The 16,300-nt window shown below is 46.8% G+C and overlaps 1 protein-coding gene across 4 annotated transcripts in view; it reads right to left on the bottom strand.

The window, feature by feature from the left end:
- The window catches only part of TMEM260 (transmembrane protein 260), a 34,076-nt gene extending 21,500 nt beyond the window's left edge, over positions 1–12,576 (bottom strand). The window contains exons 1-3 of one of the 4 annotated variants that reach the window (XM_048307766.1): positions 12,356–12,576; positions 7,338–7,369; positions 6,432–6,580 (exon numbers count right to left, since the gene is read on the bottom strand). In XM_048307766.1, the coding sequence (XP_048163723.1) occupies positions 6,432–6,580; positions 7,338–7,369; positions 12,356–12,527 (353 nt within the window). In that variant the 5' untranslated portion in view covers positions 12,528–12,576. Of the gene's footprint in view, positions 1–6,431; positions 6,581–7,337; positions 7,370–9,370; positions 12,313–12,355 lie in introns of those variants that run through there. The other 3 variants (XM_048307765.1, XM_048307768.1, XM_048307767.1) reach the window with 3 other exon arrangements.
- Positions 12,577–16,300: the final 3,724 nt, after the last annotated feature.

The following is a 16,300-nucleotide window of genomic DNA, read 5'->3' as shown; positions in this document are numbered from 1 at the left end:
CTTCAGCATTCCCACAGACACGTGATTTCTGGGATAGGGGCGAGCAGGCAGCACCCTCACCTCCCACCACATGAACAGAATGCCACTCCCCTCACACCCAGCCAGGGACTGCCTCCACTTCCTGACTTTTAGTTGTTTTATTGGAACGCTACAATATCCAATATTGGATATTGGTTGGAGAGGGTATGGTCCAGGGTGGTTAAGGAGTGCTGAGCCAGTGAGGATTTTGGCAAAGGGGAACTGGTCCTTGCACCCTCTTACATGCATCCTCCTGGACCAGAGGTGTCCAGTTAGGACACCACCTCTGAAGGATATTGTCTCTGCCCATCCCTTTGGAAATGTGGACCTGTAAAGGTCCCCAGAACATGCAAGAGGCATCTTGCACCCCGTCCCTTGTGTCCTGAGGTCAACTCACTTGGCTCCTCTTGATGGGAAGATCAAACTGCTCTGGGATGGCAGCAAGGACCTGAGTGGACCCACCATGGGTCTGGACACCAGGGATGGGAAGAGCCCCTCGTGACAACTCGTCAGGGGAGTGAGGAATGAGACATCCCAACCTCAAATCTCACATGCTCCAGGATGTCCATCACCATCGGAGCAGAGCCTGCCTGCAGGCACCCCTTCCCAAGAAAGTCGGGTATTTAAATTAAACAGCTCCATGCCAAGCTCTTCCAGAGCAGCTCAACGAGTGGAACAGCTCATGGAAGATCCATAAAATGCACACAGGGCTGCGCTGCTTTAAGAAATCTCACCCCATACTCACACTTGAGGTGTACAAACTGTGCTTCCAGCCATTACAAATGAGAACTTCTCTCCTGGTGTCTTTGCAAGTGCAAAAGGTGTATTAGTTCGACCCATTATTTGATTCACAATCCTTGGAAAATAGATACACCTTTATCCCAGGCTCCTGTAATAACCGGCGCCTGCTTCCAGCAGCCAAAAAACCCCAACCCGCAGTAGGAGCCGACTTGAGCTATTTAAATGTTTTATAAGTTGGCTTTTTTTTTTTTTTTTGGTAATTGCAGAAACTTTTCCTAATCTGACATTTGTTAAAACCCCTTATTAGAAATTATGCAGCCGCAGAAAAAAAAAAAAAAAAAGAAAAGAAAAAAAAGGAAGGGGGGGGAAAGGAAGGAGTTGAGTAAAAAAAAAATAGAATAAAATATAAAATAAAATAAAAATGAGCTGGCTTCACAATTACCAAGTCAGCCCATGCAGCCCTTCGCTATTGTACAAGTGGCATAAACCCCCCGGCGGCCTATCAGCTCCCTGGCAGGCAGGGGGCTGCGCTATTCAAAGCGAGAGATACAAGCTGCAGGGCAAAAACCTGGCAGCTCCCATCTGACCCCCCAATCCCCGGCTGGTGACAGCTCCAAGCTCCATGGCAAATTAGCCCTTCTCACATTACAATTGCAGGAGACAGATTCCATTAGCGGTATCTGAAATTGAGTGGAGAGCTGCTCCGTTATCAGACTTGACTCATAAGCGCCGCTATTAATCAGAGCTATGATAGCATTTATATATTTCAAGCTATCTGCCGCCGCTGTGATATTCTGCTACAAAGGGTTGATGGGACTTAGGGAAGGGAACAATGGAGCTTTCTGGGAAAAGCAGAGTAAATCAAGAAAGTCTGTGACTTCCGCACATTCTGAAGGGATTGCGGTTTACATAAATTTTCTCCCAATTGGAGATTGAGCTCTTCCTCATCTTACACATGGGATTTAGTTGTCACTCAATGGTAACAGCTGTGAAAAGGTGAAGCGGCCCACCGCTCAGAATATTGCCTCCGCTTTTAAAGCAATTAACCCATGAACAGGAGGATACCTGGTGATATCAAAGGGATTAAGCCAGGCAGTGCATTATTAACATTTCCTTGAACTAATTCTAACTCTGACTAGCTGTCAGAAAAGACTCTTCAGTCTTCTAAAAAAAAAAAAAAAAAAAAGAGTTTTTTTGCCCTGCTTTCCCCCCCCCACCCCTTTTCAAAATGAAGCAGAGTTACTGCAGCCTTGTGTGCCTACTTTAGAGCCAAATGCAAATGAACAGATTTGGCAGCATCTTCAAACAGACTGAACTCAGCGCCAGTTTATTCTGGGGACAAGTGGGAAAAAAATAAAAATTGATATGTGATCAATTAGCCAGAGGTCATGGTAGATTTTCTAAAAGCAAATTAGTACCTGAGTACATTCCTTTCTTCTCTCCCTCCTAAAACTTTGTAACTACTTCTCACTAAGCACAGCTGCTTTCCAAACCCCTAAGACGTTCCTGCTGTGCCACAATAGAGATAATCTACGATAATCTGTAATCTGGAAAAATCCAAACATGCCCTGTAAGGAGATTCCTCCTTCCCCCAAGCCCAATTTCTCAATTTCCCACTCTGGTTGAGTGGGCAGTGGCTCTTCTCTCATCCCTCCATCTTCCCCAAACCATGTCCATAAAAAAAGGGGGTCAAACTGCTTGGGGATGAATCCTGTTTTGGCAAACTCATGTACTCCAGGGACATGGAGCATTTCCTCACTCATCAGGGGCAGCAAACTTTTCCCAGCACTGGTCAGTTTTAAGGGAGCATCAGCCATGAGGTTCCTCTGGGATGGCCATGAAGGTCACCCATCCTCCTGGTCCTCCTTAGAGACCTTCCCACGAGAGCTCCAGGACACACATCCTGGGAGCCAGAAAGCTCAGTGCCATCAAGAGGGTCAGGTGCCATTTCCAAAACATCCCGAGGATTTCAAAATGATGGAATCACTTGGATGCTTTCATTATCCAACATGCCTAATTCTCCTTTTTGTTGGCGGTGGAAGAAGAGTTGGCTCTGGGTTTTATATACATCCACAGTTTGTTGCTTGGAAGGTTTATTGGGCAGGGAATACACATACGTATAAAAAAAATATGTAACATATAAAAATAGATGGATGTATAATGTATTAGTCCCAAAGTCAATATGACACCCACAACTGCAAACCAAAGAGATGTGAACTGCTTAATTTAATGCAACATCTTTGCCCTTTTCAAAACCCTGTGCCCAACTCAGCCAGAATGAAACTGGCAAGAACTTCCTACAAATACTTGGATAATGACACCATCTACTCTGCTACTGCCCCTGCAATAAAACAGCTTCGTGTATTTAGAAACCCCAAAACAGCCAAACTACGAAAGGTATACACTGAAAAAACAAAAATGCACTTAGAGCAGGGGAAAGCTTCCTATTTCTCTTTGCAGCAGAGAATGCAAAGAATGCATCCCCTGTGCAGAAAATGACACTTTGGCAATCATATTATAAGAAGATAATTGGTTTACTTTGTAAACTTGCTATGCTTTGCCTCCCACAGTAAAACAAATAAATAGTTGTTTAAAGAAACAATCCTACAGCCGCACTCGCTGAGTCCTAAAAACATAAAGCAGCTCCCCCCTCCTTCAAAGCAAAGATGAATTATTTGCCTCAGTTACAAGCAGTCCGAGAAAACTCTTTGTAAATGGCATTTTACGATAATTACAAGCAATTTATTAAGACTGTGCAGAGGGGGGGAAAAAATCCATACTCGAGAAGTAACTCAAAGGAGCAAATGGCTCGTTCAGCGATAGTCTGGATTACTGACAAAAGGGCTTTCTGCACCAACGTGCTTCGACATAATTTTGCTTCGAGAAGAACAATCCAGGGCTTTAAAAATTACTGTAATTAAATGAATAATTTCATATATTATAATATAATAAAATTAACAAACAGACACGATGCGGCGGCTGCTTCCTCTCGACCCCAGCGCTGCCTGCGCGGAGCATCCCGCCAGCCATCACCTGGCAAAGGAGAAATCTGCTCAAGGAATAAATTCCACCCTAATCCCGCACGTGCCACAACATCCCAAACACCACGGAGGGAACCACGACTCTTTTCATTAAGCAATGAAATTGTCCCAACCTGCCGAGGAATAAACTTCGGGAAATGACTCAAACAAAAAGAATCAATGGGGAAATTAATAAAAAAAAAAAAAAAAAAGGGAGAGATTTACTGTATGGGGATGCTGGGAGGGAGGGAGGCATGGCAAAACCCCGTGTGAGGGTAAACAGCAACCCTGCCTGGCTGGCGGGGAGAAAAGAAAGGTTTTAGAGGTTAAGTTCAGGTCAGACAACAAATGAAATTGTAACAACCCAACTGACATTGTATAATGTCTTCTTCACTCGATCAATAGGGCAGCGTCAGCCCCATTTCCATAGAGATGGCTTCCTCCCCGCTGAAGGGTGGCTATTGTTTGAGCAGGCAGATTTGCCACTTGAACCGTGTTGCTCCCGAAGGATGTGTACTTCATCAATTATTTGTACTCCTAAGATCTACATATTTTCATATTAACATCCACGTTTCGCACAGCGAGAGGAGCAGGTGCTGATTTTTCCGCTGGTACTTCGTAGGGGTCACCCCATCAGATAATTTTATTTAAACGCAAAAGTAAGGGGGGATTTGATAGACCCGTTTAGTCTCTCTGTGAGGACGGACAAGCCCGGTTTAAAACACACCACATCACCCCCAGACAGCTACAGCTTCAAGCAGACAGCGCCAGTGAACACTTCCTAATTTTTTTGCTTTTAAAAGTAAATAAAAAAGCAATTTTTTTTTGTTTTTGCCAAATGAACATCACAAAAAATAAACCAGTTTTAAGATGCTTGAAAGGAAAAATGTAACACTGTCATTTGGAAATAAAACTGACCTTACAATTATTTAAAAAAAAAAAAAAATCAATTGCTGCTAGGCTAAATAATTGATCCTGCCAGTATCTATGAAATAATTTCTGTAAGCCCTAATAGTTTTTTATCATCTCTCGCTTCCAGGTCTTCCATTCCCTCGTGCAAATTTTAAATTTGACAGAAGCGCTGTCTTCCAAATCCAATTAAACAACAACAAAACACCTAAACCTTCAGAAGCGCTAAAGTAATTCCCAAAATAATTCTCAAATTTAGCCTGTCATTTCTCTCCTGTATCCCTATTTCTCGAAAGGAACGATTGCATCATTTCCAAAGCACAAAGCGGGCACCCAAGGAACTGTCACACCGTGGTTCCAACTAAAAACTGGGGAAGATCTTCCCAGTAACTGCAATAACGGGAATAACCATCATTAAAAAAGAAATCAGAACCCAATATCGAAAACCTTTAGCAACTCCTTGCAGGAGTTTTTCACAGAGTGGAGTTGTACTCTGACGCTGCGCTGGGTGCTGTGCACGGGAGGGCAGCGCCACTTCCAGCTCCCCAAATAGGCTGTGAAATACAGGATATTAAATTAAATAACGCTGACTTAATCACATATATTACCCACCAGTGAAAGCAATCACTTTAAATGCCTACAGAAATACTCAGGAACTAGTCAAGCAGTTCCAGTAGGTGTGCTTTGGAGCTGATGCTATGTGCAAGGTGATGTGCAAAAAGCAACTCCTCTTCAGCAGAGGAAGATGCACCTGGGCAGATGAACCCCATGGAACAAAGCTTAAGTGAGCTCAGGGCTCTCAGGCTCTGCAGAATCTGCTCCCCTGCCACCTCCCCATTTATTCCTGCTCTTATTTCTAGGCTGCTTTCACTCCCTGGAAGGTTTTCCTGAGGGGTGGCCCTGGAAACATGTGGGAGAAAAGGGCTTCTGTCAAAATAATCCCGGTCAGGAAGCGCCCCGTCTCATCCCGAAGCGCCCCGATACCATTCGCAGCCTCAAAACGTGCCCTATTTTCCCTGCAAAAGAACATCAGAAATTGTTTATATGGGTTGCCATAATCCTCTCAAATATGGGTCAGGCTGAGGTTAAGAGCAGCCAGAACTTGCACATCAAAGACGAGCAGGGTTAATAAAACCCCACGACCACGTGCGCATCCCGATTGTTCCCGGTCCTCCCAAGGTTAGAGGTCTGGAGAGAAGGCTCCGGACATCCCCCCCAGCCCGGAGCCACTCCAGGGAAAGGCAGGGATGCTCTCCCTGGTCCTTGGGTACCACGGGCAGGCAACTGCCCATCCGCCTCCGCTGGGAGCTGCAATTAAACCAAGTTCACGGTTTCCCGATAGGTGAAGCTCATCCTGTTAATTTAAACAGACCATCTGCATCTTTCGAGAACGACAAACTTCATTAGTTCTGGTTAGTTAAACCGAGCGGTGATTTGTGATAATGAGCCTGAACAACCTGTCACGGCCGGGCAAGGGAAAGGGCGCACTTTTTATTATTGCTATTATTATTATTTAACAGAAAAGAAAGGGGAAAAAATAAAGAGGGGGAGGCTTTTGTGCGGGAAAGAAGGTCAAATTCAGATTAAGTTGCTGTTAGGTTAATCAGAGGAACTAATTAGGGAAGGGGGGGGTGGAAACGCCGGTCCGAAGGCCAGCGGGGAGCAGAGGGAGCCTTCGGGAACGTCCCGAGCCGCCGGGGAAGCACCACGAAGCCAAGGAAAAAGCACCCCCGAGGACTTTACCTGAAAACCGTGTAAAAAAGCAAAGAGGCGGCAGCTGCTCCCACCAAGCCGCAGAGGAGATTGACTCGGAAAGCGGGGGAGCCGCCGGGCAGCCCCGTGGCCACTTTGGCCAGCAGCGTGAACAGTGGGTAGCCGGGAGGGTGGGCGACCTACGGACAGAGCGAGACGGGGTTGGAAAGGGGGGGAAAAGGCTGGGGATGGGAGAGGAGCAGCGCAGCCGGGGCAGCCCCGAGCGGCTCCTCTCGCTGAGCCACCCTCGGTACCCATCCCAGCCCCGCAAAGATTTCCTCCTTTTCCTCCTTTTCCTCCTCCTCCTCCTCCTCCTCCGTGGACCTGGCCCCACGCCTCGCCCATAATAATGAGGCGGCGAGGAAAAGGAGGTGCCACGTTTCATTAGCGTGCCTTAAAGGGCTCCTTGTTTGGGTTCACAGTATATTAGGGTCATTCAAAAGGCTGTTGTTTTTTGTTTTTTGTTTTTTGTTTTTTTAAAAAGCAGCTTCTCAACTATTTTATTGGTTAGCAAGTTGAAAGACCACACTGCTATCGGATTACCACCGTGCTGACAGTCCTAAGGTCTTGCCTAAAGGGATCATGCACCATAATAAAGTTTATTAAATAATAAAACTTATTAAAATTGTTAACCCGATTTATTTTATTCTCCCCAGCTTATACAAAATTTGGGTTGATAATAAGCCAGCTACTGTATATACAGTAAAGCCTTTGCTTTATAATTTAGTTTAATTGGATTTAAAACTTGAAGTAAATTGTCGCGTGCTGTACTTATAAGTTAGTAAAAACTGTGGTTTGAAAATAAATTAATCTACTTTACTCCATGCTTAATTAAACTTCCTTAATTCCTAAAACTGTTAATGAGAGCATTGATTAAACAATAAAACTAATACTTACTCCAAGCTCATATGCGGCTGTGATCAGCTCCCCTGTGAAAAAATAATGTAAAACCAATAATTACTATTAGGAAATGACACTCCTCCAAAGTTTTCAAAATCCAAATGCTTGCATTGGGGTTTTGCATTAATTTGACTGGATAAAACTGTAAATCTGTGGAGATTTAACAGCATGAAATTTTCTAAGAATATTTTCTCCCTCTGATGTCATTGCACAAAATATCTTTTGTATGTTTTCGCGAGACTTTTATGAACAGATAAGTGAAAATATAGGTAGGCTCGGGCAAAGAATGGCCTGAGATACTCAAAATGCAGACGTTTGTGTGTGTGTATTTTTAATTTAAAACCATCTGACTCAATAACTTTCAAGCACTGCAGTTTGCAACGCCTAAGCTGCATTGTCTGTTCAACAACCCAGTTGCTTCTCACAAAAAAAAAAAAAGAACCAAAAAAAAACAAAAACAAAAACAAAAAAAACCCCAACACAAAACCAGAGCTTTACTGTTTTTAAAGAGGAAAAATAAAATCACTGATTGTGCAAATCTGCATCCATTTATCTGGGAATGCTGCTCTCCCTTGATGTTAAAGCAATTCTGCTTCACAAGTAACTCCTTTACCTGTCAGTGAATGCTGCACCCAGTTCCCATTAGAAACACCATTTAGATTTTGCATTTTGTTTGTATTTTATGCCAGGACAAATAACTGCCACACAAAGACCCAGTTAGCAGAACAGTTGGCATTTTTAGAGCACTTGACACTGGAGCATTTTGCAGCAACCACTCCTGAACATACATTGAATATATTCAATAAGCACAACACATTCAGGGATGAACAAAAATTAAAAATTACAGCTGGTTTCCCTTCTTTCCCTCAAATTCCATAATCCAATTTTACTGGTCCTGCTAATTTTGCAAGTGCCAAGGTCGTGGCAGCTTTGTCCCATCATTAGATGGGAAAGACTCAAACAAAGGGAGCTGGTGGCTTTAAAAGCTAAATTAACAATATTTTAAATTTCTGTACAATCACGTCCTCACCACGCCATGCAAAGGAGGGGGGTTGTACAAATGGCACCTTTAAATCCTGACACCACCAGTAAATGGTGCATTTTAAAAGGAAGATGCAAGTCAACCCATGGCAACTGCTGCAGAATTAGAGCGGTGGCCTGGCAATGACTGGGGCCAAACCTGCCACTTCCTGCACCAAAATCTCTCAGATATGGAGTTTCCTGCACTTGCAAACAGTGGCTATTTTTATTTTAGGAAAATTTCACCCTATTGCAAGGCAGCCCCCCAACAGCAGATTCGATGAGAAAACCACACATCCCAATTCTGAGCCCTTCAGTGTTCAGCAGCTCCAACATTTCCAGGGCATGGTGAGGCTGGGAAGGGACCAATCCTCCTGCATGCAGCAAAGGACGATGATAATAAAGGAAACCCTAAATTTGGCATTGTGGGGGTTCCCCAGTGTGCAGCAGCTGGTGATGCCCATGACCCATCACATCCCAGGGATGCTGCTCCCAAGCCAGGCATGGATTCACCTCCACTAAAGCCCTTCTGGGACACAGAAATATGTGCATCTAAAACAGCAAAAATTAAAGTTCATTCACATTGCTGTGACATTCATATCAAGGGCAAGAATAACCCCAAAGAAATACAGCCACAAATCAACTAGGAAGCTGCAAAAATAATATAAATAAAACACTGGTGGAGGCCACTGCCAAGCTCTGAAATACACCAGCACAACTTTGCCTTGTAAGAATTAAGGGAAAAAAACAAAACAAAAAGACCTGCAAAAAATAAGCTCCCAGGCTGCAGGCCTGTTGAATTCCATTGGGAAAATCAAAATAAGTACACAACACCCACTGCTCTGGAGAAGGTTAATTCTCCATCTCCCACCCACACACCTGAGCATCCCTTACAGCCTCCACGGGCTGGAGGAGTGAGGAACACCAATATTAAATAACAAAACACACAGAGGAAGAACTACAGCACCCAGAAACTTGGTTTTAATGTATTTCTTGTAAGACAGAATGACCTGTGACATCTTCAGACACTGGCTCCAACTGAAGAGTTCATTCCCTCCAACTCCACAGGGCCAGGAGTTGGACTCAGTGATCCTTGTGGGTCCCTTTTAACTCAGAATATTCTATGACTCCTGATGTAAACAAGTTTCTGACTGCCCAACCTGACTCCCTCACAAAGGTGTTCAGGCAACAGGCCCAATGCTGCCTGAACTCTGATTTATCCCCAGCAACATTCAGAGCTGATGTTTGAAACATCACAGGGAACATTTGGCTGGTTTCTCTTTTTTTAACTTTATTTGATCCCTTTTTAAGCTGTTTTAACATCTGTGAATGTTTCTGACGTATAATTCATTCTCCCCCTGTTATTCTCTCATTCATTTCTTTATTCTAACACTAAGCAACACGAGCAAGCTGGCAGTGGAAATACCGACTGCCTCTGACACTTTCAGATCACTGCAAACTTCAGGAACAATTAAAAATACAGATAGCTTAAAAAATAAAATAAAATACTAGGCTCCCTGCCTGAAAGCAGATACAGCAAATCCTTAAGCAGCTCTTTACCCACACAAGTAGTCTCAGGTTTTTCAGTGGCACAAGTTTGAGCTCCATGCTCAGGCACAGGCAAATCAAGCACCTCGAGCAGAGCCACGCACAGACATTGCAGAGACTCCAGCTGGAGCATTCCATGCTCAAGCCATGAGAAACCAGGGGAATAATGCCAAAAAAAGTCCTGACACAATGTGATGGGACACAATGCTGGCTGGGACAGGCACAAGGGGACAGCAGGGATGAGCCTGTCTCTGCACAGTGCCAGTAAACGCATGGAAGCCAGGCAGCAGATCTAGAAGAAATTTCCAAAAAATAAATAAATACGGAGAGACAAGGAGTGAGGTCAAAGGGATGGTCGGGAGACACTGTCCTGAGAGATTCCCTCCAACAGAATTCCCTCTAACATGGGCTGCTGGGAGCCTGTTAAAGCACCCAGACCCCACTCCTGGGGCCTCTCTCCGCTTGCACCCCTGTTTGTGGCACAGCCCCAGTTGGTGTCCTCAATATCTCTGGCCAAAGTTACTGGCAGAGGAGGGGTGCATAAAGAACCAGGATGCCTCTGGAAATTAAGCAAGGACCAACCCCCTTCCTGCTTCCAAAATGGGATAAAACAACCTCAATAACCTACGGAGAGTGGGGTGAACCCATGTGCTGTTTGGTTGCTCGCTCTGACTACTGGGATAATCCACATCAAACAGAAAGTGAATCCCAGCATTCATCCATCACATCATCAGGAGAACCTGCATCCCTCTCTGCAAAGGCTGCTAATGGTTGCATCCCAGAGGGAAAATCTAGGCTCAAGCACAATTAAAAACCAGGTTCCTGAGGCTTTGTGCAGCATGAACAGCTCAGAGCACAGGGTGCTTTCCAAAGACAAAAAAAGGGCAAAAATTATAATAAAAGACAAAATGGTAACAACTGTAAATATATCAATCATGACATATTAATTGATACATCCAGCCTGGCCAGTGTCTCTCTCCACACATCCTGAGCCTGTAAAATACATGCATTCATTAAAAGGCCGTTTATTGAGAAGGAATTTCATGCACAGCTTGGACTTGAAACCACTGATGGCCAGGAGCCACTGAACAGAGCCACTGAACATTGCTCTGGGATGACAAGTGTCCTGGATGCTTGTTCCATGCCAAAAAAATTACCAACACATTCCCAAGAAAATCCAAGCCCTCCTATCCCCAAACCACACACGCAGAACCACAGTATTTTTTAAGCAAGACCAGATGAAACCAGTAAAAGCACAGCAGGACCAAACAGGAGAACTTTGTCCCAGCTGTGGGATCAGCAGTGCCAAACACAAAAATTCAGAGTCTGACACTGTCAGGAAGCTGCACTTCCAGACAGGCAGATCCAAAGATTTCCCTGCTGCACAGGCCAGGGAAAGCGATGGCAGTGACAGCACATCTGGCAGGATGGCACATCTGTCTCCTAAAGTCACCAGCTGTCCCCAGGGCCCCCGGCTAAATCCTTTGCTGAAAGGCTCAAATACAGGCAAACTATTATGGGGTGGCCCAAGGGCACCAGCCCCAGGGGGGACCTTGCTGTGCTGACCCCACTGGGCACTTGCCCCGGCCCCGAGGGGTGCACATCCCAATGCAGGGTGTCCCTGCTGCACCCACCTGTGGGGCCAGTGCCCCTACAGAGAGCTTTAAATGCACCAACCCCAATGGGGTGAGCACCCCAAAAGTGGCTGTACTGCATCAGTGACTACAAGGACTTAATGGGAGCAGCAGCCCTATGGGGTGACAGCAGTGCACCCATCCCTAAGGGGGAGAAACCCTATGGTGTGACAGCAATCACATGGGGGTGACAGCAACGCACCAGTCCCTATAGGACGAGCATCCTTACGGGGTGACAGCAACCCCCTGCAGGGACACTGATGCCCCAGTCCCTATAGGGTAACAGCAACCGTATGGGGTGACAATGAAGTACCAGCCCCTATAGGATGAGCATTCCTACGGGATGACCGCCAACCTAATGGGGTGACAGCAATGCACCAGGCCCTCTGGAGTGAGCAACCCTATGGGGTAACAACAACCCTACAGGGTGACAGCAATCCTCCAAGAGTGACAGCAATGCACCAATCTCTATAGCATAAGCATCCCTATGGGATGACAGCAACCCTATGGGGTGATAACAATGCACCGGTCCCTCTGGAGTGAGCAACTCTCTGGGACGACAACCCTATGGCGTGACACCAACCCTCCAGGGGTGACATCAGTGCACCAGCTCCTCCGGGGTGAGCAACCCTATAGCGGTGACACTGATGCACGAGTTCCTATGGCGTGACAGCAACCCCATGGGGTGACAGGAATGCACCAGTCCCTAAGGGCTCATCCCCCCACCCCGCCCGCCGAAGGCTGACGGCGATGCACCGGCCGCTACGGGCCGAGGGTCCCCACCCTCGCCGCTGGGGCGACCCGGTACGTTACCCGCATCCCCGCCGGGCAGGGCGGGCGGCAGCGTGGCCGTGTAGAGAGCAGCCACGGCAGTGCCCAGCGCCCCGGCGGCTCCTCCCGCCCCGTTTCCTATCCCGATCCCGATCCCGATCCCGATCCCGGTCCCGGTCCCGGTCCCGGTCCCTGTCCCGGCCCCTGCGCCCATGTGCACCGCCACCTTCCGGGTTCGGCCGCGCGGGGCGGGCGGGCTGTGCCACCCACCGCCTCGCGGGGGGTGCATCCCTGTCCCGCTCGCCTCCTCTCTCTCCCCAAACCGCCTTCTGGGGACTTTCCTTATCTACAGCTCTCAGACAGAAAAAAGAGAGAGCCGCAACCCCGGTGAGGCGATTCAGCGCGGCCTCCCGCTCTCTTCTATCCTCCCCTGATGAAAGGAGTTGGTACAGCCGGAGGGGGCGTGGCGGACACTGAGTGCGGCCGAGCGGCCGGGCGGGACCAACGCCCGTGGGGGGGGACGGGGCGAAACCACCGCGGAGAGGCGGGGGGGAGGAGGGGACCGGAGCGCGTCCTGCCTCTTCCTCGCTCCTGGGATCGTCCCTTCTGGACGAGGTTTTTTAAGGATCAGCGCCTTCTGGCTGCTCTCTGTCGCATCAAACCCCTCCTCGGACAGTGCTGGGTGCAGGCTGCAGCCCCCCACCACAGCCCCAGTGTGCTCGTACACAGATAATAAATATTTAACCCCAGGATGGGGTGGCAAAAGATGCTGGTGAAGGAAAAGATTGGAGGTGTCAGCACCCAGAATATTAAAAGCAGCGATTCCCGCTGCGGGAAGTAGTTAAGGAAGGCAAATAACATCCCGAGACCTATCGATAGAGGACTAAAACACATCCGTGGAAATCATTATGGGATTGTACAAAAGAGCGGCGAGGCCATACCTGGAGAATTGAGACAGATTAAAGAGAGGGTTTTGAATACAAATGAAAAAGGTATAGAAGAGGGTAACGAGGATAATAAACAGCCTCATGGATTAGATCTAAGTGGAGACGTTAGAAAATTAGGTTTGCATTTATTAAGGAAAAAAGAGCAGGATTAAGGGCTGACACAACTGAGGAAACACACGTCGTGTTCTGGGGGCTGGAGAAGCTGCTGCCGAAGGGCCCTGCTGAAAGAGCGGCACAAAACCCCTGAAAGATGAAACCAAGGAAGGCGTTAAGGGAATTCCGAGGCCCCCAGCACAGGAGGGCCATCAACCTGTTGAAGCAAGTCCAGAGGAGACCACCGAGATGATTTGAGGGATGGAGCCCCTGTGCTGTGAGGAAAGGCTGAGAGAGTTGGGGTTGTTCAGCCTGGAAAAGAGGAGGCTTTGGGGTGACCTCACTGTGGCCTTACAGTACCTGAAGGGGCTCCAAGGGAGCTGGAGAGGGACTTTCTACAAGAGCATGGAGTGATAGGGCAAAAGGGAACGGCTCCAAACTAAAGGAGAGTTGGTTTGGGTGAGGTGTTGGGAAGAAGTTCTTCCCTGGGAGGGTGGAGAAGCCCTGGCACAGGGTGCCCAGAGAAGCTGTGGCTGCCCCATCCCTGGAAGTGTCCAAGGCCAGGTTGGACAGGGCTTGGAGCAACCTGGGCTAGTGGAAGGTCTCCCTGCCATGGCAGGGGGTGGAATGAGATGGGATTTAAGGTCCCTTCCAACCCAAACCACCTACGATTTTATGAATTTAGGGAAGCTCTGTGCACTCAGCCGGGCTGTGCAGGAAAGCTGAAGTTTCGACCCACTCAGAAGTCACTGGGGCTGCCTGAAGGAACTGGTGCTTGAAGGTGTGAACACCACCTGGAGAACGGCTGGGCCCAGTGGCTGCCTCCCATCCCAAAGGGAACCTCCCAGCTCCGTGCTGACCAAGAGCTTCCACGGACTCAACTCCTTGGCGGGTTTCTGCCGTTGTTGGCTGAGGTTCATCGGGGAGAGGAAAAAGACATGTTCCAATCCTCCGCCAGCCATTGTCACTATGGAAATGAGCGGGATCATTGTTCCCGTGCCTGTTGGGGCTCCTAAAATGTAATTTTAGCAGCAAAGTGCGCAGCCTGTGTGTGAAAGCAGGCTGGTGGCGAGGCTCTTTATCCGGAGCGTGGCTTTTTTCTTTGCCGTATTTTTCCTTCTTTGTGTTTCCCTTGGAAAAGGCATCCAAAGACAAATGTTAACCATGGCTGATTACAATTATATTGATGGGGGAGGTAGCAATTTACAGGCAAATATCGAAACGTGGAAGAATGGCTGGTAATAATAGGGTGAGGACAAACTGTTCTTTAATTGTCCTGCAAGTTGTTTTATATCTTTGTCATGCAGAAACTGGAACTTTTAGGGTGCCAGTGACAAAGTACTTTGCTGTAATGTGGTAGGGCAGGCTCACAGCAGCCTTTATCTTACTGAATAACTACCACCATTTCAAAGGCTGGGATTACAGGCACACTTTATGTTGAAAAGGGGAATTTACATGTTTCTTCTGTAAGCAGAAACCTATTAATTCGTGAGATTTGCCTCCCCTTTCTTCATCAGCCATGACCCAGGGGTCCGACCAAGACAGGAAGGACGTGCAAACCTCTTTTTTTGTGGTTTTTTTAGACACAGGTAAGATATTTTTTGGCCGTTTTCACCCACGCTCTGGAAGCTAGGAGTTGTCCAAACCCAAGGTAGATTCACCTCACCACAGAGCGACCCTCCAGGCTTTCTCAAAGCTTTGAGTATGTGCTCAACAGCAATTTAAAAAAAGTATTACTTAGGAAAAAAACCACTGGGGCAAGTGGAAAGCATCTGAAAGACGGCCTCGTGCTACACAGTGATTTATTTTTAAAAAATCCCTGGAACTTGTAGCACGAGAGCATACTCTAGTGGCAACCGAGCAAAGAAAGTGCTCTGGTTTGTGCCGTGTCTTGATGATAAGACGCCTCCCACCTTTCCTCGGGAGGCTTTTTCTGTCCTATCTCCTCCAGCTCCACGCTCAGTGCTCATCCCGACAGGAAATACCCAAGGCAGGCCGAGAAAATAAACAGGAACTGCTGAAAGTAATTTTAAAAACACAGCTTGGGAACGTATCTCCCCAAAATGACTGTGTACTTAGAGAGTTGTCTTTTTACCAGGCTCTGTTGCAGATTTTCTCCTGAGAGACACAGTTTAGAGAAGGCAGGAGATAGGAAAAGGGAGAATAATACTTAAAGCAAATTCTATTCACCCATGGCAGTGTCATTACAAACTTGAATGAGCACAGTTATTGCAAATAAATAAAAACAATAGACCAGAACCAGTTTTACATAAGAAAATGCTGAAATACTGTTCAATTAGTCCTAAGCTTTAGTTAAACCTTTTCTTTTGCCCATCAGGTGATAAGGTTAATACAGAAAGCACTCAACTGCTGTACTTGTGTAACAACAGTCAGCACCCATTTAATGAAATTACACGTACACACATTTAGCAAAGCCTCAATATTGTCAGCTCTGGGCTGGCACAGAATTTTAATGGCAAAGTAGTCAGCCCGGGCTTCATTCTAAACAATATCCCCGTGCAAGGAGAGCAGGTCCTTGTGGGGACCACCAACAATACAAATAAGCACAGCTCCAATATTTAAACAAGAAGTTTGGCAGAACTGATTTTATATATATATATATATATATATATATATATATATATATACATGGCTGCCCACAAAGCACAAGAAAAGAGGTTATGCTGCTTTTATTTGTTCTTAAGTTGCTTGAATAAGCTGCTTTTTGTGACTTGCTTGTTGAGGAGGGCAAGACCAGGCTCCCATATCCCAGTTACAGCAACATGGCTGCAGTAGATGTGGTGCAGAGGGAGCTTCCACAGGGAATAATGTGGAATAAAAGCACACCCAGCCCAGGGAGCATCCTGTTGTGCTTGGCCATGGGTTTCCCTCTGCCCCATCCTGCAAAAGCACATTTTCAAGGTACATCCAGCCATCAAGGACATGC

Source organism: Corvus hawaiiensis, chromosome 6 (assembly GCF_020740725.1).
Source record: "Corvus hawaiiensis isolate bCorHaw1 chromosome 6, bCorHaw1.pri.cur, whole genome shotgun sequence".
In the NCBI taxonomy this organism is placed as follows: Eukaryota; Metazoa; Chordata; class Aves; order Passeriformes; family Corvidae; genus Corvus; species Corvus hawaiiensis.
Note: the sequence above shows the minus strand (reverse complement) of the source record. Positions and strands in the feature narration are given on the sequence as shown.